General features: G+C 42.2%; 1 protein-coding gene across 2 annotated transcripts in view; it reads left to right on the forward strand.

The window, feature by feature from the left end:
• The window catches only part of ahctf1 (AT hook containing transcription factor 1), a 41,009-nt gene extending 14,333 nt beyond the window's left edge, over nucleotides 1-26,676 (forward strand). For both annotated transcript variants that reach the window (XM_060933843.1, XM_060933842.1), the window contains exons 5-36: nucleotides 2,257-2,464; nucleotides 2,625-2,741; nucleotides 3,053-3,137; nucleotides 3,227-3,377; nucleotides 4,295-4,427; nucleotides 5,925-6,106; nucleotides 6,364-6,425; nucleotides 6,505-6,633; nucleotides 8,403-8,493; nucleotides 8,683-8,772; nucleotides 9,171-9,311; nucleotides 9,888-9,992; nucleotides 10,084-10,180; nucleotides 10,337-10,460; nucleotides 10,750-10,806; nucleotides 13,206-13,352; nucleotides 15,392-15,582; nucleotides 15,684-15,828; nucleotides 15,964-16,095; nucleotides 18,386-18,533; nucleotides 18,634-18,784; nucleotides 19,259-19,366; nucleotides 19,755-19,911; nucleotides 20,260-20,481; nucleotides 20,621-21,446; nucleotides 21,545-21,632; nucleotides 21,715-21,806; nucleotides 21,897-22,099; nucleotides 23,354-25,274; nucleotides 25,371-25,465; nucleotides 25,983-26,056; nucleotides 26,144-26,676. In XM_060933843.1, coding sequence (XP_060789826.1) covers nucleotides 2,257-2,464; nucleotides 2,625-2,741; nucleotides 3,053-3,137; nucleotides 3,227-3,377; nucleotides 4,295-4,427; nucleotides 5,925-6,106; nucleotides 6,364-6,425; nucleotides 6,505-6,633; nucleotides 8,403-8,493; nucleotides 8,683-8,772; nucleotides 9,171-9,311; nucleotides 9,888-9,992; nucleotides 10,084-10,180; nucleotides 10,337-10,460; nucleotides 10,750-10,806; nucleotides 13,206-13,352; nucleotides 15,392-15,582; nucleotides 15,684-15,828; nucleotides 15,964-16,095; nucleotides 18,386-18,533; nucleotides 18,634-18,784; nucleotides 19,259-19,366; nucleotides 19,755-19,911; nucleotides 20,260-20,481; nucleotides 20,621-21,446; nucleotides 21,545-21,632; nucleotides 21,715-21,806; nucleotides 21,897-22,099; nucleotides 23,354-25,274; nucleotides 25,371-25,465; nucleotides 25,983-26,056; nucleotides 26,144-26,327 — 6,656 coding nt within the window. In that variant the 3' untranslated portion in view covers nucleotides 26,328-26,676. The remainder of the gene's footprint in view (nucleotides 1-2,256; nucleotides 2,465-2,624; nucleotides 2,742-3,052; nucleotides 3,138-3,226; nucleotides 3,378-4,294; nucleotides 4,428-5,924; nucleotides 6,107-6,363; nucleotides 6,426-6,504; nucleotides 6,634-8,402; nucleotides 8,494-8,682; nucleotides 8,773-9,170; nucleotides 9,312-9,887; nucleotides 9,993-10,083; nucleotides 10,181-10,336; nucleotides 10,461-10,749; nucleotides 10,807-13,205; nucleotides 13,353-15,391; nucleotides 15,583-15,683; nucleotides 15,829-15,963; nucleotides 16,096-18,385; nucleotides 18,534-18,633; nucleotides 18,785-19,258; nucleotides 19,367-19,754; nucleotides 19,912-20,259; nucleotides 20,482-20,620; nucleotides 21,447-21,544; nucleotides 21,633-21,714; nucleotides 21,807-21,896; nucleotides 22,100-23,353; nucleotides 25,275-25,370; nucleotides 25,466-25,982; nucleotides 26,057-26,143) is intronic.
• The last annotated feature ends 1,023 nt before the right edge of the window (nucleotides 26,677-27,699 follow it).

Here is a 27,699-nt window from a genome sequence, read left to right on the forward strand (position 1 = left end):
TTTTGGTGACCACCCACTCTCATCCCTGACTATGTTTCCAATGATATGGAACCAAATATTTGTTTTATGGTATAAATGATTTAAGTGCATCCCTTTTGGAGATGCCGGTGGTCAAAAAAGCATTTTTTCTAAATGACATGAGTAATTTTGCTAAATATGACACACATTGTTATACATTCACCAAAAATAATGTTATCACCGAATTTTTTTTTGCATGGTGAATAGAGCTATCACAGGGCTACAATAAACAACCAAGTTTATTTAGTCAAGCCTTTTGATATTGAAGATAATAAGTGTTAAATGTGATTTTTAGCTTGCGTACCCTGATTGTAAAACAACTCTTATCAGCTCCGAACCATAGCCAAACTAAAGCCACTTTTATCTTCTACTGATCTTGAAACTCTCATTCATGCTTTTATTTCATCCCGTTTGGACTATTGCAACTCTTTTTGTACATGGTTTTAACCCAGTCTAACATCAATAGGCTACAAATGGTCCAAAATGCAGCAGCTAGGCTTTTAACTGGTACTAAAAAGAGAGAACATATCTCACTTGTCTTGGCTCATTTCCACTGGCTACCAATTAAATATAGAATCGACTTTAAAATTTTAGTTTTTGGTTTTAAAGCTCTCAACGGTCTTGCTCCATCTTATATAACAGAGCTTTTAACCCCCTAGTCTCCCCTAAGGTCACTCAGGTCATCCTCCCAGCAACTCGTCACAGTCCCCCACTCGCACCTCAAAAGCAGAGGTGACTGGGCCTTTTCTGTATTTGCCCCAAAGCTTTGGAATAGTCTCCCACCCCACATCAGATCCTGCCCAACCATTGCCAGTTTTAAATCTAATTTGAAAACCTATCTTTTTACCCTTGCTTTTAGTTCAGTCTGACACAGTTTTTCTTTTTTATCCTGTTCTTATTTTAATCATGTTTCTATTTATTCAAGTCATATTTATTTTGATTTCTATTTACTTATTTTGTGTATTTATTGATCATTTTTATCCTTGACTCTTAATATCTTTTTTAACTTGTCTTATATTCCTTGCCCTTCTTATGCTGTAGCCTGTGTCCTGCTCTGATTTCTAAATGTCTTTTTACTGCCTTTATCTGTGAAGCACTTTGGGTCAACTGCTGTTTTTAAATGTGCTGTATAAATAAATTGACTTGACTAAATAAGTTTTATCATTTTATTGTGAAAGTGTGACGATGTTTTAATGGCTCAGTGTGTACTTAAAGCAAATAATTTGGACAAGTTTGCAGTTCCTAACTGAGAAGGATGTGAAATTTTAAAAAGAAAACCTAGCTCTGTAAAATGTGCATGGCTAGTTTGCTTGCTAATACCAATCTGGGTATTTTGGAGTGTTATCAAGACATTTTGTCTGTTTCTGTAGCAGCTGCGGTATTATCATATGAAGGTGGGGGGTGGTTTTATTAAAAAAATTCCTTTCAGCCTTTCTCATCTCATCTCATTATCTCTAGCCGCTTTATCCTTCTACAGGGTCGCAGGCAAGCTGGAGCCTATCCCAGCTGACTACGGGCGAAAGGCGGGGTACACCCTGGACAAGTCGCCAGGTCATCACAGGGCTGACACAGACACAGACAACCATTCTCACTCACATTCACACCTACGCTCAATTTAGAGTCACCAGTTAACCTAACCTGCATGTCTTTGGACTGTGGGGGAAACCGGAGCACCCGGAGGAAACCCACGCGGACACGGGGAGAACATGCAAACTCCACACAGAAAGGCCCTCGCCGGCCCCGGGGCTCGAACCCAGGACCTTCTTGCTGTGAGGCGACAGCGCTAACCACTACACCACCGTGCCGCCCTTTCAGCCTTTTTATTTTTATTTATTTACTTTAAATTTGAATATCACTAAATAGTTATTCAACCGTTTATTCAGATATACAAATAAATTCAAGATGCAGATGAATCATAACTTCCTGTCATGAATGCTGTTCTCCCATTGATCATGTCAGCATAGAGGCTGTTATACAGCTAGATCACATTATTAACGATGACTAGATGGGTTTCTAAAGCCACTTCTGGATACTGATTTATTAGCAACAGTTCAAAACGTTACGATATGACACGGGTGTAGACTTCATTACCTGGAAAGCATTGCTGCACTCTGATGCAGTTTCCTTTGTAAACTGCCACATGATGCTGTGGTTATTGTTGTAACAGTTAAATAGTTTCCATGACTCTGGAGCTGTATTGTGTTAATATTAGCGTTGTGTGTTATTTTTTTCTCTTAGATCTGGAGGTGGTGAATAAATGTCCGTCTGATATTCCACGTCTGAGAGAGAGAGTCGCTCAGCAGGGACGCCACCTCTGTCTCCAGCTGTGTAGCCCCACAGGGACCAGGGTTTCAGCTCTGCACTTCATCAGCCGCACCAATCAGCTCGCTGTGGGATTCACCGATGGCCTCCTGCAGCTCTGGAACATGAAGACGCTCAAGAAAGAGTGAGTGAGATGCTGACGTTGTACATGAACAACATGGCTATATCTGAAATCTGCCGCAATAAATGCAAGCTTTGAGAAGCTGTTTGGGAGTGTGGTGGGTTTTTTTTTTTTTTGTTTTGTTTTGTTTGTTTGTAAATGATGTCATCTCAATATTTCACAGGTATCATTCTCAGCTGGAGGGTGGCCGAGTCCCTGTGTATGCCTTTAACTTCCAGGAGCCGGAGAACGACCCGAGAAACTGCTGCTATCTGTGGGCTGTTCAATCAGCGCAGGATCTGTGAGTCTCTCACATGTGTGCACATGCGTGTGCACGTGCGTGTGTGTGTGTGTGTGTGTGTGTGTATATATTACTTATCCCACACTGTTGCTAAATTCTGTGTTGTGATTGGTCAGAAGGTGTTGGTAAATTTCCTCTAACAGTTTTGGCAGTAGTGCAGCTGCAAATCACAGGTTTATATTAATGCACTCATTCTAGTGTTATTTTGTATTGTAATGTCTGTTGAATAAGAGGAGTAAAGAACTGCTTGACTGGATACAGTGTGTTAAGTGTCTGAATGGTAAAAAGTTGTAATGTGACGTATGTTGCAGTGAGGGTGATGTAGTCAGCCTCCATCTACTGCAGCTGGCGTTCGGGGAGAGGAAGTGTTCAGCATCAGGGAAAATCATCTATGAGGTACAATGACACTCCCCAGCAACCTCCCTGCATATGGTCCACCGGGGGGCGCTCTGTAACAGATGTTCTCATCTCTGTGTGTGCTATAGGGTTTGGAGTACTGTGAGGAGCGTTACAGTCAGGATCTGAGTGGGGGGGTGTTTCCTCTCAGAGCTCAGGCCACACACACTCGCCTGCTCAGCTGCCAGGCCATCGAGAAGTTCCGCCATCATCCTGACAGAGAGGACAGCGTAAATGAAGGTCACTGCATTACCATAACATCGCAAGGCCTCTTTTTCCCCCTTTTTTTATTAATAATTTTTTTTTTTTACAATCAGCTACAGAATTATTGGCACCCCATTATTAAAAAAAAAATCATTTCAGTTAGTTGCATTTAATCAAGGGTGCTGATAATTCTGGTGTTGACCCTTTAACATTTGTATATTATGGGGGGTTTGTTTGTTTTTTCAAATATATTGCATTAATAACCATAAATGAGACACAGCATGTACGGTATGTATTGGATTTAGAATCGTGGGTTTTGTTTTCTTGATTCTCAGCTTAGTTACTAACAACAGAGCTCTCTAACTAATCTTACTCCGTCATTGACATAACATGTAGTATACACAGTTAGTTTAGATAATTAAATAAATTCCCATTAGGAAGCTGTTACATGCATGGGTCACTATCTTAGTAAACATAGTAGCTGCTGGAAACCAGCACATTTACATGCTAATTAATTCACCCAGCTAGTTAACAAACTGCATATAGTTAGCAGGTTATATACGTGTGTGTGTGTGTGTGTATAAGGAATTGATAACATGGTTTTCTAAACAGCACTGTCAAGTGTTAAATAGCTTATATTGACCTTAACTGTTTAACACTTCTCATGCATTGTGTGATTGACATACATGTAGCTAACTAATGTGTTGGGGAGAGAGAGAGACTCGTGTAACATGTCTTTTTAAATTTATCTAAAATAAAGGTGTGTTCTCTGTCTGTGTGAAAGGGGCAAACTAAGACTTGTCTCACTGATGGAAAAGTGTTGCTCAGAGAAATGACTAACATTAACAGTATTCAGTTTTAAATAATAAAATATATTGCAGTATAATTGTGTAACTCCTCGAGTATGAAGTTATATACCTACCATTGTAAATTATTCTGTTTCATCACCACAGTGGCGTCTCCTGATACGAGTGTGTCCGTGTTCAGCTGGCAGGTGAAATCGTATGGACAGGGCCAACCTTCCACCTTCATCGGAGTGTTTGATATTAACAGATGGTATCACGCACAAATGCCTGATTCACTGAGGTATGAATATTTCTGGGGAAACAACATAAGAGATAAAATGTCAATTTAGTCGTTTATTCAAACAATACTGCACAAGTGCAGTTGTAGTGAATGTCAGCACTGTATTGCGATTGGGCTCTAGTCGCAAGGCCACAGGTAATCACAGTTGTGCTGATGTTCAGTGCAGCAGCATGATTGTAAGTGTGATTTTATACAACAGTTCTATAAACAAGGAATGAATATGGAGTAACTGACATTTCAGACACAAAATGGCCAAACGTTTCATTTACTGTTGCTCCATCAGCCAAAAATGGTTCCCAAAGGAGCCACAGCTGGATCGAGCATTGCATGTTGCCATGGTAACACACAGACAGACTGACAGCCTGTAGGAATGTAGTTAATTGTAGTTTCAGTATAATGAACTGGTGCTAGATTGGGAATGTTTTATGTCATGAATAGGCATGTAAAGATTCGCCCAATTCAGGATGTTTTTTTTTTTTTTCCCCCCCATATTTTTGAAAAATGTTAGTTCTATTAGCCAAAAAAGCAGAATTTATTTTCCTCAAGTTAAATATTCCTTTTGCTAAATTAGAAAAACTTTCATTTTCTTAACCAACAGTTAATTACCCACATTTGTAAAGGTAGGAATAAAATATAATAGCTTATTAACTAAAATATTTTTATTAAAAATGGGGAAAGCTAATAACAAATGGGCATTTTCTTAATAAACTTTTATAAACATTTTTCTTCAGTTTACCCCCGTTTTCCTTACCTTTTGCTTTTGTCCATCCATAAAGAGCTCCAACTTCTTAAGTCTCTTTTAAAAAGTCAATTGCACAACAGCTCTTTCCCATTGTAGAGCTGTATTACTTCCACCTATGGTGAAGTCGAGTATATCCCTATCATCGTATGATGTTGTGTCCTATACTGTCTAAACAACCCAGTTACTGCGAGGAAAAACAGAGTTTACACAGCCTGGTTATAAACACGATTCTCTTTTGATTTCATCAGTTTGTTTCGTCATAAATTTGCATCATGATATCATGCAACAATACCATGACATGCCCAGTAGTGAACAAAGACAAGTGGAATGATAAACAGTGACATTATACAGATTATCGGCGCTCTCGGAGCAATGCTCATCCAATCGGATTAGTGGAATAGAACTAACTGCTGTATGGTTTACTGTAATCTCTGCCTAAATGTTACGTTCCTGTGTGGGTAATTCAGCAGGTTGGCTCTTATGTACAGTATTTCAGGTCAGCATGCTCAGTGTCTTGGTTTTATGACACTAAAGATGTTAGTAGTAGTAGTGCAGTGTGCTGTGTAAGGCCGGATGGCAATATGACAATATTGTGCTTGTACCTCATATCAAGTTAAGTCACAGTACATTTTTTTTTTTTTGAGATTGTGATATTTTTATTTACAAGCTAACTGTAAGCAGATGAATTGATTAAAAAAATGAAGTAAGAGTTTTTGTGAAATAATTAAAAATGTTTATGATCGGTGTGTCCTCAGAGCGGGCGAGTCTCTCCAGAACTGTCCCTACCTGGCTGTGTGGTCTCTGGACTCAGTGGTGGAGGTGACTCAGTCCTGTCCCCTGCTGGATGTGGTGGTTCATGAGCGCAGTTTGAGCAGAGCATTGCCCCACACCTGCCCCCCTCCTGAGCAGTTCTATAACCCTAATACATACAACTTTGGCAAGTACACACAGACACGCGCACTTCACACTGCATGAATCCATGATCATAATGTACTGCTCGACCAGTGTATCGTCATATTTTTTCAGGGAAGATGCTAAGACACCAGTGTGAGTGGGATATCAGATCCTCCCCTCCTTTTCAGGAATTATTTAATCCAGCTGAACACCCCACCGCCCTGCCCCTGCCTGATTTAGTGTGATGGATTAGAGGGCCTAATGTGCTTTTTTTTTTTATTTAATTTGTGTGTTGTGTAGATGCGAGCTGTCTGCTTAATGCTGGAATAGTCCACTTCACCTGCTCCGGCTATCAGAAAGAGGTCAGTCTGCTGTTTATGATCAGCTCTTTGTGTGTCCTGGTGTGAGTCCGTTACTGAGGATTTCTGGTTCCGGTTTCAGACTCTGAGTTATCTCAAGAAAGCCGTGCCGAGTCTTAGTGACGGGATTTCTAACGGATACTCTCGATGCCTCATGTCCGGCCTGCTGTCCTCTCGGCTCGCAGACGTTCAGCCATCCAGCCTGACTGAAGTAAACCTTACTGTTACAGCACATGACTTTTTAACCTCAAAACTGCTGATTCAGGTTTTGCACTCTGGATTGTGTTCACTGCTGTCTGTGACCTCTGTAATGTTGCTCCTTGGAGAACATGTTTTTGTTTTCTTGTATACTTGGATATTAGGGCTGCACAATTAATCAAATTTAATCGAAAATCGCGATTTTGGGGCAGCACGGTGGTGTAGTGGTTAGCGCTGTCGCCTCACAGCAAGAAGGTCCTGGGTTCGAGCCCCGGGGCCGGCGAGGGCCTTTCTGTGCGGAGTTTGCATGTTCTCCCCGTGTCCGCGTGGGTTTCCTCCGGGTGCTCCGGTTTCCCCCACAGTCCAAAGACATGCAGGTTAGGTTAACTGGTGACTCTAAATTGACCGTAGGTGTGAATGTGAGTGTGAATGGTTGTCTGTGTCTATGTGTCAGCCCTGTGATGATCTGGCGACTTGTCCAGGGTGTACCCCGCCTTTCGCCCGTAGTCAGCTGGGATAGGCTCCAGCTTGCCTGCGACCCTGTAGAAGGATAAAGCGGCTAGAGATAATGAGATGAGATCGCGATTTTGGCTGCCACGATTAAATTAAATGAAAATCGCGATTTATTTCCATTTAAAATGCGAGCTCTGCTGCATATCTGATCAAGCACTTTTTGACCAGTACTCCGCCAAACCATTAGGGGGCGAACCGACGCATGTAAGGTTTCATTACTCTGCCTAAATAAGCAAGCAAGCCAAGTGCGCAGAGCTTCAGTGCAGCGGTATCCAGTGTTGCCAGATTGGGCGGTTTTAAGTGCTTTTTGGCGGATTTGAACATATTTTGGGCTGGAAAACGTCAGCAGTGTCTGGCAACACTGGCGGTATCTTCAAGGGGTGATGGCGTGAGTGTAGGTAGCAGATTGAGCGTATTTAGCACTGGAGGCAATGTTGTGACCTGCCTTCGCTCATGTTTAAAGCCAGGGCATGTTGATAGGCTGGTCTTTCTAGCTAAAAACTTGTAGGCCTCAGTATAATGCTATGTAATTGTTGCAATTGAGTTTTCAGTTCCTTCATCCTTTGTTAATTTCTTGGATAAATTTCATTTATTTGTCATTTGGAAATCAGAATTTGTCTTTTAAATTTCATTCTGCACTGAAAGCTGTTCATATTGTTTGTTTGAATATAGTGAAATAAAATTTAAGTGATTTCCCTAACATCAAGAATAATCGTGATTAATAATCGTGATTACAATTTTGATCAAGATAATCGTGATTATGCGGCACGGTGGTGTAGTGGTTAGCACTGTCGCCTCACAGCAAGAAGGTCCTGGGTTCGAGCCCTGGGGCCGGCGAGGGCCTTTCTGTGCGGAGTTTGCATGTTCTCCCCGTGTCCGCGTGGGTTTCCTCCGGGTGCTCCGGTTTCCCCCACAGTCCAAAGACATGCAGGTTAGGTTAACTGGTGACTCTAAATTGACCGTAGGTGTGAATGTGAGTGTGAATGGTTGTCCGTGTCTATGTGTCAGCCCTGTGATGACCTGGCGACTTGTCCAGGGTGTACCCCGCCTTTCGCCCGTAGTCAGCTGGGATAGGCTCCAGCTTGCCTGCGACCCTGTAGAAGGATAAAGCGGCTAGAGATGATGAGATGAGATAATCGTGATTATCATTTTTTCCATAATCGTGCAGCCCTATTGGATATGGTTAGAATGACCAAACCCTAACTCCCAGTGTGTTTTTATATTCAGTGTTTAAAATGTGTGGGGTTTTTTTATTTTGGGAAACTGCAGCAAGAACAACTGGATGCCATTTTAACCACAGCAGTGGAGACGAGCGCTCTGGGTCTGATCACTGGCTGCATTAAACAGTGGACGACTGAGGGTGAGCACAAGCAGTTGCTTTTATTGCGATATTAGTTCAGTTTTCTTGGTTTTATTTATAGCTTACATTCTTACAGGCAGTGATTGTTTTTGTGCCCAATAATGTTTATTTCTGGGATATCAGGAGTTTCTGAGCTCAAACTTCTCTACAAAATGATTTATTTCCCCCCCCCAAAAAAAAAACTTACAGAGCAGGCTGGCTCAGCAGTGAACCTACGCTACATCCTGGAGTGGGCCTGGGACAAAGTGGTCAAAACCAAAGAGGAGCTTGATGGCATATGTAAGAGCTCTAACATCAGGAATTCCCCCCCTACACACACAATGCAGGTTTTACATGCATCCTTTAGTTAGAGAGAAATTATGCACTTTTTTGAAATTTTGTGACTTTGAGCATCATTGAAGGTGAACATCTCACTGTTCCAGATCACTTCTCCAATGAAAGGAACACGACTGCAAGCTAATCACATTGTACAGAGGATATAGTTGTTGGCTCAGATTTAGCAGTTAGCGAAGTGACTTTTTTTTTTTTTTAAGCTTGAGTTTATACTCTAATTCCATGTAATGTAATCTATTATATAGTGGGGATTTTTGTGGGTTTTTTAATAAATAATTCAGGTTTCTAATTTGTGGTATTTTGTAATATGATTCATGTCAGTTGTGTGTATCTGTTGTGTTTAGGTGCTCCACTATTCGACAGCTCATCGAATTTTACTGATCCTCAAACGCTGCAGCTTCTCCAACACAGCCAGAGATTATTGGGTAACCTCAGCACTATCTTCCACTGCCTGCTGAATGAGGCTCAGGAGCTCACACAAAGAGGTGGCTTGTCTCATACATGTTCACAAAATAATCTGAGCAGATAAATTGTGTGTAATTTTATTTATTTTTAATAGCAAAAAGCTCATCACTACACCTCTGTCCTCGTTAAATATACAAGGTTCTATGAATACACATGAATATGCAGATTTGGAAACGCCCCATGTCCTGGTCCCATCCCTAACAGCCTAATATCATTAATGTTGGCTAACTGCTATTAAACTAGGGCAGATTAGGAATTACATCCTCATATTATAACTTGTGATTTTAATGTTACCATGACAACCACCATCTATGTAGTGATGGTACTGAATAAGCTTGTACGTAGCTGCAGCCCTAAATCAGTTTTTCACAGAAATGCTCAGAAAAGTCTTCGTTTTAAATAGAAAAAGGTAAATGTGATGTTTCAGCATCATGCTGTGGCGAGCAGGACAAGGTGAAAGTTCCTCAGCTAGCATTTCTGTTACTGAAACTCTAAACAACATGTGTTTAGTGTTTGGAACACAGCTTTAGGACTTTATTTATTTTAAGAGCAATTCTTGTCAGTTCCCAATTTTTAAGTGATCAATTGTGTTGTAGGTGTAATAGGCCTGGTGAATAAGTGTATGGTGTCCAGTCTGATCTCTCAGTACGCTCAGGTGGTCCTGTGGTTCTGCCGCACTGGTCTACTCCCTGAGAGCACAGGTAAAAACCCTCACCTCCACATGTACCTGTATTTTCATTATTCAACCTCCCCTTCAACATGTAGGTGAGAATTTTATTTTATATCCTACAGATGACGACATCCTGCAGATATCAAGGCCTTTTTACAGTTTCTCTGTGATTAAGAATTATTACACGGGTCAGAGGGAGGAGCTGCACAGACTCGCCAAGTGAGCCAGCACAACATATATGCCATTTTAAATTCACGTTGATATCTAATAACCTCAAGTAGTTACCTGAACATCATTAATCTTCGAAAATTGGTTTGAGCTATCAAGCTAATGTTTTTAACAAGGTGAAGTGTAGCATGATCCCTGTTTCCTTAGGGATAAGTGGAACGCTGACTGTCTGATGATTGACGGCTTGGTGGCTCAGTGTGGTGAGCGTCTCTCAGAGCTGTGGAAGAGGGATGAGGGCGGGACCGGGCAGTACCCACCTCCATCACTCCATGTAATAATCACCATAATAATAAATTTTTATTTTCAAGTTAAACATCAAAGAATCAGATTTTATCTATGCATAACTGATCTAGACCATAGTGTTGTATTGCACTAAATCCCCCATTAAAGACAATACAAGTTAGACAACATCTTGTTAGCATTTACATATAAATTAAGTGACCTCTGATTAGCCTTGGATATTCTGTGGAGAATAAAATATACAGTAGTAGGTAATGGAGTAGCTTGTTAGAAATCAGTGAAGTTAAATAACCCCCTCTCCTGATTTTTGTTTTCCCCAGGCCCTGCTGGATTTGTACCTCCTGGAAAATGTTGAAGAGTCTACAAAACATGCAATTGTATCCTTTTTTAAAAGCTTCATCACCGACACCATGTTTCTTAAACAATTTTGATCATATCTTGAGTCACTGTAACTACATAATTATTACCGTATTAGACTTGATTAGAAACTCTTGTATTCCGTAAGAGTTAGAGCTGTATGAGGCTGTGTAAAGGGAATACAGGATTAAACAGGAAGATGTTAATACCTGCAGGGCATTGCTGCCTGTCGCACCTCCTCCGGTGCCCATGGGTCAGCTGCAGGGTCATCAGCCAGAAACCACCATTCACCAACGTTTCACTCCTTTAATTCTGGTACGTCTCCTGGTGGCGGAGCAGTGACAGGGACGTCTCCCTGCCACCCCCTGCAGCTGATGGGTGTTGTCCCCTGCGGCTGTTGTCTGGGGTTAGCTGTTCTTCCCCCAAGTTTTGTCCTTCCTCCTGAGCCAGAGCCAAAAGCTCCCTTTTTCAGCCTCCTCTGCCAGGTCCTTTGTTGCCTTCCTGAGTCTTCCTCCGGTGAGTCCCACATCCCTCAGGAGGCGTGTGATTGACAACCCCATGAAACCTCGGCATCCGACCTCCACTGGGTAGATGGTAGTCTTCCAGCCAGCCTCCCGGCACTCAGCAGCCAGCTCCGAGTACTTGGCCTTCTTACGTTCGAAGGCGGCCTCAATCCCCTCCTCCATCGGTACTGTGAGCTCGATGAGGATCACCGCTCTTGCCTTGGCTGACCACACGACTATGTCTGGCCGGAGAGATGTGATGGTGATCTCCGTGGGGAACTGAAGCTTCCTGTCAAGGTCGACCCTCATGCTCCATTCCTGGTCAGGGGAGAAGGGCCTTGATGTTTCTCTTGGCCTGATGCTTCTGCTGACCCCTCCTTCTGCAACAAAGATGGTGGGGTCCTCTGCAGATGCTGGTGTTTTCCTTCCCTGTCGGCACTCCTCCAGCACTTCAGCTAGCTTCCTCAGGACTTGGTCATGGCGCCATCTGTAGCGGCCCTGTGAGAGCGCGATCTTACAGCCTGACAAGATGTGCTGGAGGCTTACGTTGGGAGCATTGCAGAGCGCACAACATTCCTCACTCCCGAACCACTGGTGGAGGTTCCGAGGGCAGGGAAGCGTGTCGTAGGTTGAGCGGATGAGGAAGCTGAGTCTTGCCTGTGGGATCTTCCACACGTCTGACCAACTGACGTTTCTGTTTGTAATTCCCTCCCAGGTAGTCCAGCTTCCTTGCCGACCCTGCGACATGGCTTTGATCTTGTAGCGGTCTTCCTCCATCCTTGTCACCTCCGCCACCACCATCTCCTTCCTTTCCTTGCGGTTGGCCTTGGACCAGAAGCGCGGTGCATCTCCCCATCCTAGGCCTGCTCTTCCTACCTGGACTCTGCCCATGATCTCGTGATGTTGCAGCCGGCTGATAGCTTGGTCGACCTCGGTCTGGGCTTTCCACTTGCGGCCAGTCAGAACCTTGGCGTTAGCGTTCCTTACTGACTTGTCTGTGGACTCCCTAAGCTCGAGGACCAACCTGGCCTTCTCTTGCATGTAGCCCAGCTGTAGTGACTTCAGTGGTAGCTGCAGCATGTTTTTTCCAAAGAGGCCGGCTTCAGATAGGCACCGTGGCAGCCCCAACCACTTTCGGATGAATGAGTTGGCTTTCCCATCCATCTTACTCACGGTCGATGAGGGGATCTCACTCATTTTCAGGGGCCACATTACCCTCTGGTAGAGTGTGAATTGGTAGCACCAGACCTTGTACTTCCCAGGGAGTTGACTTTGATCGATCCTTGCCAGGCCATCACAAAGCTGTTTCATGACGGTTTTCCCCATCTGCTTGTCAGACAGCTCTGCGGTGTACTGCCTCCCCAGGCTTTTGATGGACTGCTCTGCGAGGAGTGGTATCTTCTCCCCTCCGACAACAAAGGTGATGCTGTCGTTCCTGACTCCTTTCCTGAGTGACAGACTGCGAGACTTGGAGGGCTTGATCTTCATTCTTGCCCATGACATCAGCTCATCCATCCTCTTCAGCAGTCTTGATGTGCATGCTGCTGTTTGAAGGAGGGTGGTGACATCAGCCATGTAGCTCCTTAGTGGGGGAAGCCTCTGGCCAGTTGGCAGTTTGATCCCTCCTACCATTTGTCTTGCACCGATGAGAATAATCTCAAACGCTGCTACAAACAGTATCGGAGAAATGGCACATCCCATCGCAATTCCGACTTCAAGCCGCTGCCACCCAGTAATGAAGTCCTGCACTTCATTATATTGAGATATTGGCCTCAATAGAGATGTTATAGAGCTTTATTAGATGAAATGGTGGTATATTATTGTCGAGATATGGTAGAATCAGATCGAGGTATACTCTTGGGTAAAACTCCTGATTTAGTTGTGTGTGTGGTTTTTGAATCTTAACCATGCTCCAGGTGATTTATCTGCTCCTGGATGTGATGTACTCTTTTCCTAATAAAAGTGGCGCATCAGTGGAATCTTTTCCCACGGCTTTCTCCATCCCCATCGGCTTAGTGAAGCTCGTACAGGGCCTGTGGTTACTCGATCACCATGACCATGAGGTATCACACTGTTTACACAGCATGTAACACATTGTTGGATGACACATTGGAATACAAATTTGATTATTTTGAACTGATGAAATAAGAAAATGAATCGTGATTATTACAAGGCTGCTTTTTTCCTAACCAATTGTGCTGTTTAGACAGCAGAGGGCGCAATAACCTACAGTAGTGGGAATACCTGTGATGTCACCCTAGGTGGCAGTAACACAGCTCTAATGCCGCAAAAACGCACAAAAAAGATCTAAAATGGGAAAGAACTGTTGATTGACTGTACAAATGGATTTAAGAAGAAATCAGAGCTCTCTTTTTATAGACTGACAAAAGAGAAAGTAGAAATGTTCATAAAAGTTTATTAAGAATAGGCTTATTTGTAATTAACTTCATTTTTATTAAAAGGAATATTTTGGTTAATTTTAACAAATTGAATATTTGTTTATAAAGAACAGGGAAATTTGCTTTTAATTATTTTATTTATCCATCAAAAAATATTTTGGGGGGGAAATGGAATCATTAACCCAGTATCGTGAACCGAATCATGAATTGGGTGAATCGTTACATATGTACTGTTTACATGTTATAATGGACTTAATGATGCGCCCTGAGATATTCAAAGTTTGGAATATTATTTATATATATATATATATATATATATATATATATATACCCTAATCCATACTCCTTCACAACTTTGTCTCTGACCTGTTTGGAGGCTCCTTGGTTCTCATGTTGCTTGCTTAGTAGTGTTGCAGAGTCAGGGTCCTTCCAGTACAGGTTGATTTATATAGACATCATGTGACAGATCATGTGACACTTTGATTGCACACAGGTGGATCTTAATCAACTAAATTATGTGGCTTATGAAGTGAATTGCTTGGACCAGCTCTTATTTAGAGGTTTCATACGAAAGGGGGTGAATACTTATGCACACTCCAGATTTCTGTTTTTTCAGCTTATTGTGTTACAACAATGTGCACCTTTAAAGTGGTAGGCATGTTGTATAAATCAAATGGTGCTAACTCCCAAAAATCCATTTTAATTCCAGCTTGTAATGCGACAAAATAGGACAAACACCAAGGGGGATGAATACTTTTGCAATATATTGTATATTTCATTGTTTAAAATTTCATTGTTTTTCAGTGTTGTCTTTTCCTTTGCTTGAGTTTCTTTTTGAACTCCTCTGCTTTGACCACCTCCATTCCTTGCAGCTGTACCATTCTGCTGTCCTCACCCTCATTCACGCACATGTACTCCATCTTGCTCCTACTGACTTCCCCTTCTCTCTAGTGCATACCTCTGTCTCTTAATTTTTCTTCCACTTGCTCCCTGTTCTCACGACCAATCACAAGATCATCTGCAAACATTGTTGGCCATGGGGCCTCTTGCCTGATGGCTTAGAGCCAAGCCCTGGTGTAATCCAACGTTCACCTTAAATACCTCCGTCATTCCCACTGCACCTCACACTGTCCTCATACATATCCTGCACCAACCTCACATACTTCTCCACCACTCCCGATTTCCTCATGCAGTACCACAACTCCTTTCTCAGCATCTTGTCACATGCCTTCTCTAAATCCACAAACACGCAATGCAGCTCCTACTGGCCTTCTCTATACTTTTCCATCAATGTTCTCAAAGCAAATATTGCATCTGTAGTGCTCTTTCCTGGCACGAGACCATATTTTACTTTGTTAGAGTATTGAATTATGCGAGTTATGAGTAGTAATGTGTGTAGGCCTAATTAAAGTAATTCTGATCTGTACATAGTTCTAAGTGTTCATGTGCATTTAGGCCTGCTTGAGTATTTTCATTCTATTCACAACATTCAAATAAAGACGCATGTCTTTTTTTTTTTTTCCCCACCCTGAGGGGTGGGTATCAGCTGATAATATCGGTTATTGGAAATTGCAGAACCTTTTATTGATATCATTGCCAAAAATCCCTTACCAGTTAGACCCTACTTTAAAATCCATTTATGGAGAAAACAAAAACTTCACTACATGGGAAGAAAATCATGATTCTCTCTCTCTCTCTTTCAGAACTCTCTGGACCTGCTACTCCACCCGTCTGTGTCTCCATGTGTGTGGGAGTGGCAACACACTCGGGTTCTGCAAACGCTGATGATCCAGAACAAACACAGCACAGCGCTACACTACCTGCACATGATGAAGCCCTCAATCACCTCAATCCCCCTTACCAAGCTGTGTGTGTCTGTACTGCTGCACAACAGGTACATGTGCGCACACACATCTCACCAAGCTGTGTCTGTAAATGAGCTCTCTTCCAGCAACTCTTCTGTGTTTATTGTCCTAAACTGTTGTTTGTGTGTAGGTGTATAGTGGAGGCATGGGCGTTGTTGAGGCAGCAGGTTAATAAACTCAGCATGGATGAGCTGCTCAGGTTTTTCTATGAGACATGTCAGGGCTTGGGTTTAATGAAGGAGCTCCTCAAACTCCCCCTCCGACCCTCTGAACAGGTGTGTGTGTGTGTGTGTTCCAGCTGTGTCTGTCTATCCCTCACTATTTCTTAAATATCTTTTAGTGTCTGTCTACCTTGTTTCACTTTCCGTCGCAGCAGATCTGCATCTGTTTTCACGTGTGTGTCTGTTTAGGAGTGTTTGGAACGCTTTCTACAGGAAACAGGAGGGTTCCAGAACAGAGAGCTCCTCATGGTTCACTATCTCCAGCAGGCCAACTACATTCCTGCGCTGCAGATCAACCATACGCTAAAGATGAACCTGGCTGTAAGTGTCTCTTGTGTATGCACGTGCTCTCTCTCTCTCTCTCTCTCTCTCTCTCTCTCTCTATATATATATATATATATATATATATATATATATATATATATATATATATCTCACACACACCCTTTGATTGTTACCCATCAATAATCATTAGAATTATTTTCACTAATAACCAGCACAAATCATTAAATAATCAGTTATTCTATCCACATTTACTGGATATGAGCAGTCGCACACTCTGATTGGCTACTCTACTACTAGGCTATCAACTTGTATACCATGAGTAGAGAAAAACAAAATGGCGGAGTATGTTGCTGAACCAACCGAGGACGAAATAAAAACTACTTGAAAATAAAACCCCCAAAATTATCAAGTATTTAAAAGAAACAGAAATGGCTAAAAGATTATTAAACACTCTGCCCCCAGTATCTCCTGTTCCACACTCCAGTCCAGTCGGTGGCAGTAATGCACTTTTAAGTTGGTTTGCCAACTGCCAAAAAACCCTTAAAGAAGAGAGGACACCCCCCCCCCAAGAAAAAAAAAAGTAACAAAATATGGAATAAAAGTGATGGTAAAAAAAACCCACACACTTATTTTTCAATAATTATAGCATTTCACAAATTGCTACTGTCATTTCGCCAGTTTGTCTACATTCTAATCGGGAAATGATTTTGTTGGCATTTTGTATAAAGTCTTTACTGATCGAATTTGCAAAAAATAAAAATGCTCCATTTCTCAAAATCCAGTGAATGTTGATAGAATAAAGTTATTCCACTCAATCTTGTTGTACATGGCTTATAGCCAACTCGTCGCTATGTGCCTCGTCGGCTATCAGCTCATGTACGATTGGATTTTCGTGGAATAACTGTTAAATATTCATAATTTAATATTTTATAGTAATTATAGTAATTATTCATAATCCTAATGAATTGTATGAATTTATCGATCAGATAATGATCTAAGTAAATCATTATTTTATCTTTCCAAACTCCCAGTTTATGATCTATTTTGCAATTTTTACTTAAATTGAGGTCACCAAAATGATTTTCATTCTTCCATTTGTTACTACTTTTGCATGACACCCTCAGATTTACTCTGTATTCCCTGACTTAAATCTGTAATCATTCCCAAGCACCTCTCATGTCATCCTTGGAAAAAAAAATGTTGGAATTTTAATCACTAAAATGTTGATGTCTCAGGTCACATGACTATTGAGGTATTTCACCTGACGTCACAGGGTCACGTGACGCCCCGGTGTCCGCCATTTTGGACGTCAAGCTAGCTAATGTCAACAACAGTAGCTGGTATGTTACTGTAGCAATGTTTACGTTCAGTCATTTGGATGACTGTTAAAACCTTTCAGTCTCAAGTTTTTCCTTTACTGGATTTACTAGTTTACTGAGCTAGCGCGCTAGCTCGGGCAGGCTGGGAGCTAGCGCGCTAGCTCAGTAAACTAGTAAATCCAGTAAAGGAAAAACTTGAGACTGAAAGGTTTTAACAGTCATCCAAATGACTGAACGTAAACATTGCTACAGTAACATACCAGCTACTGTTGTTGACATTAGCTAGTGCTAACAGTGCACTGCTAGTGCACTGCTACAACTACACTGACCCTAATAATACAGTTCTTAGTCATTGCCTGGTAACAGCAAATTTATAACGGGCCATGTCTCAACAGACTAAGAAGTTATTTCAATGACATTTAATAACATTTTGTTTATCCTGAGGACCGAAAGTAAATGAAAATGTGAACAAACCTTAGCTGTAATCAGATGGCGACCACCGGCTCCAGGGACGACCCGCTGATGTAGGCATGTTACCCAGCCTGACACAAAATATTTGTAGGTATCCAAACTCGTATACGCTTTCAGATCAATACCTGTGTATGGCAATGGGTTTTTAACGACATAGGTATACAGATCATGTGGGCCGAAGTCAGGTAAAGACGAGGGCTTCGTGTACTTCCGTACGTCAGTGAACAATCCTGGTGGAAGCAGGTAAACATCGTTCTCTAAGCCTGCTAACCTCAATTTTTGCAAATACCTCTCCCTCTGCTCGCCCTGTAAATGCCCTACGTCACTGGATAGTGAAGGTGTTTTCTGCATCTCGCTCCTTTTTCTTTTATGTTTTTCGTTTGTCGCCTTCCTCACATTCAAACTGATTCGAGCCGTGCCGTCCAAAATGGCAGCATCACATGACTTGGTCACGTGAGTGAAATACCTCAATAGAATGTTTTGCGGCAGAGGTGAAATAAATCTGAAGTAAACTGACCTGTTATGATGTTCTCCAGGGTGATCGAGATCCTAAGATGAAGGAGAGATCAAACACCAGGAACTCCATCATGAACCAGTACGGGAAGGTGTTACCACGCGCTCAAAGGAAGCTGGCCAGTGAACGCGCAAAACCGTATCCGCACCCGTCCACCATCTTCAGAGAGGGTACACGCGGTTTCATTTTCACAGCTTAATGTTCTGACCTTTTATCAGAATTCTAGTTAACCTGTGGAAGAAATTTCATCGTCTTTACTTCCTGTTTCAGTTACGAGGCCTCAGCCATTATCCACCGTGGCTAAACGCTCCACTAATGAGAACATCCTGAGCAGAGCAGCATTTATTAAAAACGTTCTCACGAAGATTGAGGAGGTGTGGATCGGGAAGGACGCTGTGCCTGAACCCTCTCCTCTCAAGAGGTGTGTGTGTGTGTGTGTGTGTGTGTGTAACTTCCTGCTGAGGTTCAGGATGTAATTCTGCCAGCGGAGCCATATTCAAACTTTTTCTTAATTTCCTATATATAGACAAATTTCTCCCACTGTAAAGCATCCAGTAAATTCTTCAGACCTCTTTCTTAACGTCAGTCTCATCTTTTCCTTATTTCAGTTAATGCTTAAAAAATTTGTTAAAATTATTCAATACTGTAAAGATATTTTGGCTAATAGGCCACACCATAATTGAGAAATGGTAGTTGTGACACGCCTAAAAACTGGTCACTATATACTGTGGCTATTGCGTTAATTATTTAATAGCTGTTAAGACTTGTTCATTGTGTAAAATTTGTATTTGACCAATCAATAAGAGTCAGTGAGGCAAGTTCCGCCCATATGGTTCCTGTTTTGGGAATGTCTAAATTCTGTTTTATCATTATTTCATGAGGTCTTATTTTTCAGCTCAAAAACCCCAGACGCTCTGATGTCCAGTCCAAATCCTCCGACCTTATATGTCCCTGAGGCTTTTGTTGGAACACCGATTAATATGCTGACGAAGAGGATGTCCAGGTAAACTGAGCACTGAACCTTACCCCTTTCCTTCTCTCAGTTCATGACACAGTAAAGACTGTATAACTCATGTCAGTTTTATAATAATAATATATAATCCTCAAACCCTACATAATGACTTTGACTCCATCCCAAACATCAGAACACAAAATGTGATATTTCCTGAAGACTGTTAATTGTTTGAGTGTTCATTATGTACCACAATATACAATCAGGCATGAAGACACCCTGGTCTTTAAGTTATTATAAATCAAACGTTTCTAGACGCTTTTTTTTTTTTTGGCTCCCTGGATAAATTATATATTTAAGCATCCAGATAAACTTTTCTGTAGTAGTAGTCATGTGCTAAAATAAATAAGTGAAAATCTTTTTAACATGTGATTTTCAGACTGTTGGATCTGGCAGTGCAGCCATCGTCCCAGACGTCTCCAGATTCATCTCCCACTCGGATGACTCCGCCCAAATCCATCAGTTCCTGGGCTGCACCTAAACACATCAGCAGGGCTCCTGAGCTCAGTCTGTTACACACTCCTCAGGTGGTGAAGGTGAAGAAACCTACACACACGCGCTCTACACATGCTCTGCACACACTTCATGTACACTCCACTCTGTATACATGCTCCCTATACACACCAGGACTGTACACACTATACATAAATGCTCTCAATACACGCACTCTGTATACACACTCCTTTATATAACCTGCCTATACGCACATGCTTTGTGCATGCTCCATACACACACTATATGGACATTATACACAGACTCTGTACATGCTTCAAACACACTTTATACATGTCCACTGATGCACGTTTTGTTCATGTTCCATGCACACATTGCTCACATTTTCTGTAAAATCTGTTTATAACATTATATATTTTAAATATATACAGAGAGCTAGAGCTTTAGCTGCATCCGGTCCAGTCTTCTCCTCCTTCACCCCTCAGTCCATCTTAAGGAACAGTCTCCGCCCCACTCCTATAGCCACGCCCACTGCATCACCTGCCCGATCAGCCACTCCCCCCTTACGCCTCAAAGAGAGTCGCATCACATTCGTGGAAGAAAGTGAGTCTCCAGATCTGCCCAAGAGCTCCTCCCTGCACTGGAGCAACGGGGTAAGACAGCGCACGTGCCGTGCACCAGTACACACACTGGTCATGTGACCTAGGTTTACATATAAACAGGGATATAGATTAAATCTTTAAACTAGAAACTCAATTTGAGGGTTTTTTTTTTCTTTCCCTCCTACTTTAGCTCACTGCAGTTGGTGAAATTGGCGAGCTGAAGCACCCACCCCTGCCACCAGAGGGTGGAGTTGAGGGATGGAGTGAACATTCCAGTGAAGAAGAGAATGATAAAGAACCTAGTGTAGCGCAAACTTCTTCGTTAAAACGGAAAGAGAACCTAGAGACGGAGGAATCAAAGCAGGTCTTACCCACTCTAGAGCGCAGGCCCAGTCTGGGACATGAGACAAGCACACTCTCCATCCAATCAGATTCCACACTGGAATTCCATGATGCTCCTTCTCCAGGAGGTGTGATGAGACCAGCATGGCAATCTCGCAACAGGCTGGACGAAGATGAAGAAGTCATCATCAAGCGTCCTGAGTCGGACACTACTGCCAAATTTCTTTCTGCTGAAGAGCCAACTGCAGACCAGGAAATGAAAAATGACTATTCAGAATTTGAGGTACAGCCGGATGCAAATGAACATGCCAAAGAAGACACTGAGAAACAGAATGAGGAATCGACAGTGGAAAGAGAAGTACAGAATTTGCCAGTTGTTCCAGTCACTTCAGTGGAAGAGTCAAATCAGGATGATTCAATGAATCACGAGGTAGTTTTGGCACCACATGAACCAATCAGAACCTCTGGAATGTTTGAGGAGACAATCGGAAGAGAGATTGAGGACACTGAGCCAGCTCCACCACCGATCACTGCGGAGGAGCCAATCGGAGGGAGTCCGAAAGAATCTGAGTCACGTGAATCAGTTGGACACTCTGTGGTTAATAATGAGTCAATCAATGATGATCCTGTTTCTGAAGAGCTGAAAGATAAACCTGAGGCCATGGAGACATCAGGTGAGAATCCTTAAAAGTGGGTGGAGTCGAGTCAGGTTAGTCTTAAATGACATGTACTGTTTTGTGATTTGAAATTAATAAAGAATTTCTGCTTTCAGATCTGGATGATTACGTGGAGCATCAGTTATTTGGAGATCTCTCACCTCCACACTCCCACGCCGACAAAGAGGCTTTAGAATCCAATAGGTGCCATTAGTAATCAATATTTTATATTTTTTTGTCATCTTATTTCCTGTTTCATCTATTAATCTACTTTTTAATTCTCCAGCGAGACGTGTGAAGATGTTAAAGATATTGAAGCTGAGGATGATGCACAGAAATCCATTCCTTCGTCTGAAGCTACAACCTCCGAGTCACAATGTGAGCTTTTCTTTACCATTTTATTCAACTACAACATTAAATATCCATAAATTTTGCATATTAATATTTATAAGCGGTGTTGTCTCTTAGCTGTAGTCAGCCTGCACGACACTGAGGAACTCTCCAGCACTGAGGAGGAGGAAGACTCGGGCAGTGAAGTGGAGATTATAGAGGAAATAAAAGGAAACGGGACACAGCAGCACCTTTACATGCATGACCTCCAAACTGAAGATCAGTTCCTCCAAGAGCAAGCGGCCGCTGTGCTGTCTCTCGTCACTGACCCCCAGCTGAAGGTTAGATGCTTATCACACCACTGTCCACTTAAAACAAGCTAAAAAAAAAATTATCTTTTAAGCTGGCTCAGCTCTTAGGCATATGTATGCACTCATTATTTCTGTTTGGTTTAATTATTTTTTTCTGTGATATTTTGCGTTCTCATTTTGATTGAATACTTTATTATTATTTACTTATTTTATTGTGTAACTTTTTATGTGCCACAAGTTTAATTTCATTTGGAGTTTTTTTTTTTTTCGTTTGCCTTCTTTTGATTTACTTTTTTTTAACTTTCCTTTTTCTTTCCCCCTTTGTTAAAGAACTGAAGACTTTTTTTAATCAAAATTCTATTTCTAATTTTATTAAATATAGAAATGCATTTTTGATAGCCATTTTCTCACTGCTATAGCAAGTTGAGTGTTTGAAATACGCTGTGTAATATCAGTCCATATGTCAAGTGTAAACGAGATTCGCTGAGACCTGTGCGAGACATTGTAGGACGGAAGTAAAACATGCAGCGGAAATCAAAGTGACCGACATCTGCCAACGTTGCCAAAAAACGCGCGCGCCCTCTTTTGAATGCTGACGTAATCAAGCCGGAAGTTTTGCTTGTTTTGATAGCAATCAGGAAAGTTTAAAAAAAAAAAAAGTAGGCAGTAACCATCATTTAAACTTGTTTTTGTGGGGGTGTTGTGGATGGGGCGCCGTGCCGTGGATCCGGGGACCCGGGTTCGGTTCCGACCCGGGGTCGTTTCCCGATCCCTCCCTGTCTCTCTCTCTCTCTCTCCCGCTCATTTCCTGTCTCTACACTGTCCTATCCAATAAAAAAGGTGAAAAAAAGCCCCCCCCCAAAAAAAAATATCTAAACTCGTTTTTGTGCAATATTTCGTTTGGAAAACAGTTTTCAAAATGGCATCACTGACGCGTCACGTTTCAAAGTCTCGTGAATATCACGCGGATAAGTGACACCTGCCATGGACCAAACGAACTAAATTAAACATGGACGATATAGGCCAATAAGTATATTTAATTACAATTAGTTGCCAATACGAGTCACGATATAAGGTTACTAAAACCAAAAACGTAATTGAATAGCAAGTTTAAAAATTTTCTCCTTTAAATCTCTCTTTGTGTGTCTCTCCCTCCTCCAACTTATTACTATTTAAAAAATGTGACCTCGCCCCCAATGTGTGTTTCTGAGATTGTTTTAAATGTATTTATTTATTTTAACTAATTGTGTCTTGCTGGCTTATGCATGTGTTTGGACTGAGCAGGTGATGGACGGCTGTGAGGAAGAGGGTCAGGTGGTGGTGGTTGGCCTGAGACCGGCAAGCCTGGATGATGTGTGCTACACTGAGCTGAAGCCCTCCACCACTCTTCTCGTTCCTTTCGAGCTGGCCACTGAGCATCAGGAGCTTCTGCACGGCACCGAGCTGCCAGAGGTCGGACTTCCTGTCAGCTCCAGTAACTTCTCCCTCATGTTGGAGGCAGATGATGATGAACCAGCAGCTTTAGAAATGGATGCTGAAAACCATCCAACTCTGCAAGGGAACATAGACCATGCTGGAGATATGGAGGAAGAACCAAATGCTAACAGTGATAATGTAGAGCATGTTGTTCTAGAACCTGAGGAAATGTTAAAAACTGAGGAGTTGCCTTCAGAAACAGTTGTGCCAAATGTTGTGGAACCTAATAAACCAGTAGATAAGGTTCAAATGGAACAGGAAATGACAGAATCAGAACCAAAAGTGGAAGATCAACCTGATGAACCAGCTAAAAAAGTTCAACCACAGTTGAAGTTGGAAGCAGTGGCAGAACCTGAAACACTTGGAGATGATCAACTTGATGAAGCTCAAGTAGAGCACACGGAAGAGAAAAGGGAGCTAAGGCCAGATTCTGACCCTGCTGATGAAGCTCAAACAGCAGAGGAGCCTGTGGAGAAACCACTGGAATTTGTAGAGGAGTCTGTGAAGGAACTCGTGACTAAAGATACTTTTGATGTCAGCAGTCAAATTCAAGACTTGGGCTTGGCTGAGGTGAAGGAGGATGATTTGGTCCATAATGAGAAATTACCTGATGGAGAGGGTGTTGTAGAAGGTAGTGAGATGGTTCCTGTACCTGAAGACCATGTTTCTGATGCTAACAGAGCTGAGGAGAAAGACGCCAAGCTTAAGGAAGCTGTAGCAGCCACAGAAGTACAAAAAAGCCCAGCAAGAAGAAAGAAGACCGTTATAGTTCCAGTAACCCTGATGGAATCTGAGCAAGATGCTTCTGAAGAACACCAAGCTGATTCGAAAGTGCCTTCCACACCAAGACGTGTCACAAGGAGCAGCAAACAGCTGCTGGAGTCTGAAGTTCTCATCACACCAAGGAGAAGCACAAGAAAAACAGGTTCTGAAGTCAAAGAGGAGGCTGTGCCGTCAGCAAAAGCAGCTCCTCCACGCAAGACTCCACAGAAAGCTACACCCAGGAGGGGATCTCGCAAAACACGGAGCTCAAGTGGAAATGATGACATTGAAGTCCAGAAAATGGAGGAAACCTCAATTGTTGAACAACAGAGTGCAAGGAAGACTAGAAAAGTGGCAACGATCGAGGTCCCAGAGCTGATCCCTGAGGAGAAAATTGTGGAAAACCAACCTGGCACTAATGCTAGCCCTGGCAGGGTGACTCGCCAGTCGAGCAAGAGGCTGAGCTTAACACTGGACAACTTCCAGATGGTTTCAGATGCCCAGAACACGCCTTTATTCACGCCACCAAGGAGCCGACGGAAAGCCAGAGGTACTACAGAGGAAAAAACAAAGAACGAGACTTGTATAGTGGACAGCACTCAGCTTAAAAACATTTCCAGACGACTGACGAGGAGCCAGCACTGGAACGATGGAGAGGAACTTGAGAAACTGGAATCGACCAATCTCTTGGAGAGTGCTTTGATGGAGAGACTGAAGGATGAACAAGCTAAAGAGACTGACGTGGTTACGCAGATAGTGCGTGCCAAGCGGCGGACCAGATCTGTAGCTCCATCTGTGGACCATGAAGAGCAGAACACTGAAGCTCCGGAGTCAGTAGATTCTACTGAACAGCAAGAGCAGAAGAAGAAATCTGCACCACCTGTTAGGAGAACGAGAGCCAGCAAAGTGCCAGAACCCGACACCTCGCCTGTTAGTGACCGCACATCTGGTGCTCAGAAAATGAGAGGTGAGCGCGCTGTCACTCGTGCTTTATAACTACATGCTGAAATCTCACACAGTTTTCATGTCAGATGTCTTTATTTGTAATGTTTTTCTCATACAGGAAAGAAAAAAGACATCGCTGTAAACTATACTGTTTTGTCTCCTCCTGTGACTCGAATGAGACGAGCGACTGCCGTCCCTGACAACAATCTCCAGGTGAGAAACTTAGTGTTCTGTACCTGTAGTAATATAACAGCAGATCTTAAAGTTGATTGTTTTCCTACTATACCATGTTCCCAAATGTTTTATTCCTCTTATATCACAGCAATTTACCAACTACTGCAGTTTTTATTGTGTGTTGTGTAAAACTTAGTTACAGCTTTACCTCTGATTGTTATAAAGCATTGACACTGGAGACTCCTTACAGACGATTTCACCTCACTGATTGCATGCATTTTTTTTAAAAACAATCTGTTCATGTGGAGCATCTGCTGTACAAGTCCCTGTGAATGAGCTGTTACTATGGAAACAATGTATTGGGACCAGGGCATTAATATAAACCTGTGATTTGCAGCTGCACTACTGTCAGAGCTGCAGTTTTAGAAAATGATTCAATATGCAGAACTCAGCAATGTGGAATAAATAATGATCACTCATTTAAAGATAACTGGTGTGACATTTTTGGCGCCCCATGTGTGGAAGGTTAAAATTTTTCCTGTTTTTTGCCATGAAGGAAAATATTTTAACAGTTGATGCTGCAGTGGAAGCTGAAGTGGAGGTTAAAACGAGGAAGAAGAGAACAATGAGGTAAATCCATCCTTCCTTCAGTGCTGCTGTCAGATTAAATACTTTTTTAAATTCTAACGTTATTTTTTTCTCTTTCGTCTGTAACAGGGCGAGAGCGGAGCCTGAACCCATGACGGTGGACCTCCTGTCTCCCCTGGCGAGTCCGGCCGAACCGGTTCGTCGGAAGAAACCGGAGGCTCGAGAGGCCATCGCTCCCAAGATGAACCTGCGGCGGAGACGCATGATGGAGTCCATTTTTCCCAAACCAGTCACACGCAGGAAGAAACTTTAACACTGATCACACCAACTTCATCTTCGTTTTATTTTCCTCTCGAGCTTCCTTTGTGGACGTGCGTGTACAGTAAACACACCTCTGTTTCCCTCGCTTCCTAATTTTTACCAGGACTTTTTGCTGCCTGCTGTTTTCTAATTAAGGAAATAATTTTTGAAGTGAATAAATAGAGCTCTAATTTGGGAGATTCCATTTTATATTAAATAATTAAATGAATGAGTAACGTTTACAGTACAGAGCACTGAGGGAAGCCAAACGATGCAAAAGTCTTAAGTTTTAAAAACGTGCATTTCTACAAATGTAAATAGTATTTTAGGGAAGTTCTAAATAAAATTTGGTACCTGTGAAATGAGATTGTTACTCGTTATTTCACGTTTTTAGGATTTTCTTGACTTCCTAGTGCGCACTACACTCGGGTGAATCACACTTTATTTTGATTGATTATGCAACACGTCACATTGTTTACTGCACTGTATTAATGTCATGAAATGTAAATTCCCCTGAGATGCACTGAGCAGGACGCAGCCTTGATCAAGTGCCCTGTTTAGAAGGCTTCTTGAGGATATGATTTCTTAAAGCTCCTTATTTTTCAGTATCACCTGATTGATTTGATGTCCAACGTGAGATCTCTCTCCTTTTTTTTTTCTTCTCCCGTTCTGTAATTTCCCTTCAGCTCTCGTTAATGATAATGTGAATATTCATTCTATCACTGTTTTCTTTCCATATTTGCAGTAATATTTGGTGTGCTTTTTATCTACAATTTTACTGTCATTACATCCTGTTTCAGTGTTCTTGTTTTAAAATTTTATATAAGCAGATGCTCTATTTTTAATGCCAGAATTAAAGAATATGTAAAGTGTATTTTTGTTTGGTTTGTAAATCATTCTCTATAAACTGTCGGCCTGATGTAGAAATAAATTAAGTGCATGATTGTGTTTTTTGTATGAGGAATCATGACTCGGTTAATTATGCAGTGCGCCGTGCTCACACACGCCGTGATGTTCCTGCCAAGAAGCCTTTATTTGTCATACATATACTTAAGCACACTGAAATTTAACACATCTGAAGCTGTGAACACGCATGCGTACACACACACATGCCCAGAGCACTGGGTAGCTATGCTACAGCCCCCAGGGAGCAGTTGTGGGTTAGGTGCCTTGCTCAAGGGCACTTCAGCCCAACTTCAGGCCACAGCTGCCCCATGTTAACCTCACTGCATGTCTTTGGACTGTGGGGGAAACCCATACAGACACTTGGAGAACATGCAAACTCCACACAGAACCTTCTTGTTGAGAGGCAGCGGTGCTAACCACTACACCACCGTGCTGCCTGGTTCCTCATTCATTAAGCATCCTGTCTCGTTTATCCAGTG

The sequence above is a fragment of the Neoarius graeffei genome, chromosome 11 (genome assembly GCF_027579695.1).
Source record: "Neoarius graeffei isolate fNeoGra1 chromosome 11, fNeoGra1.pri, whole genome shotgun sequence".
NCBI classification, from domain to species: Eukaryota; Metazoa; Chordata; class Actinopteri; order Siluriformes; family Ariidae; genus Neoarius; species Neoarius graeffei.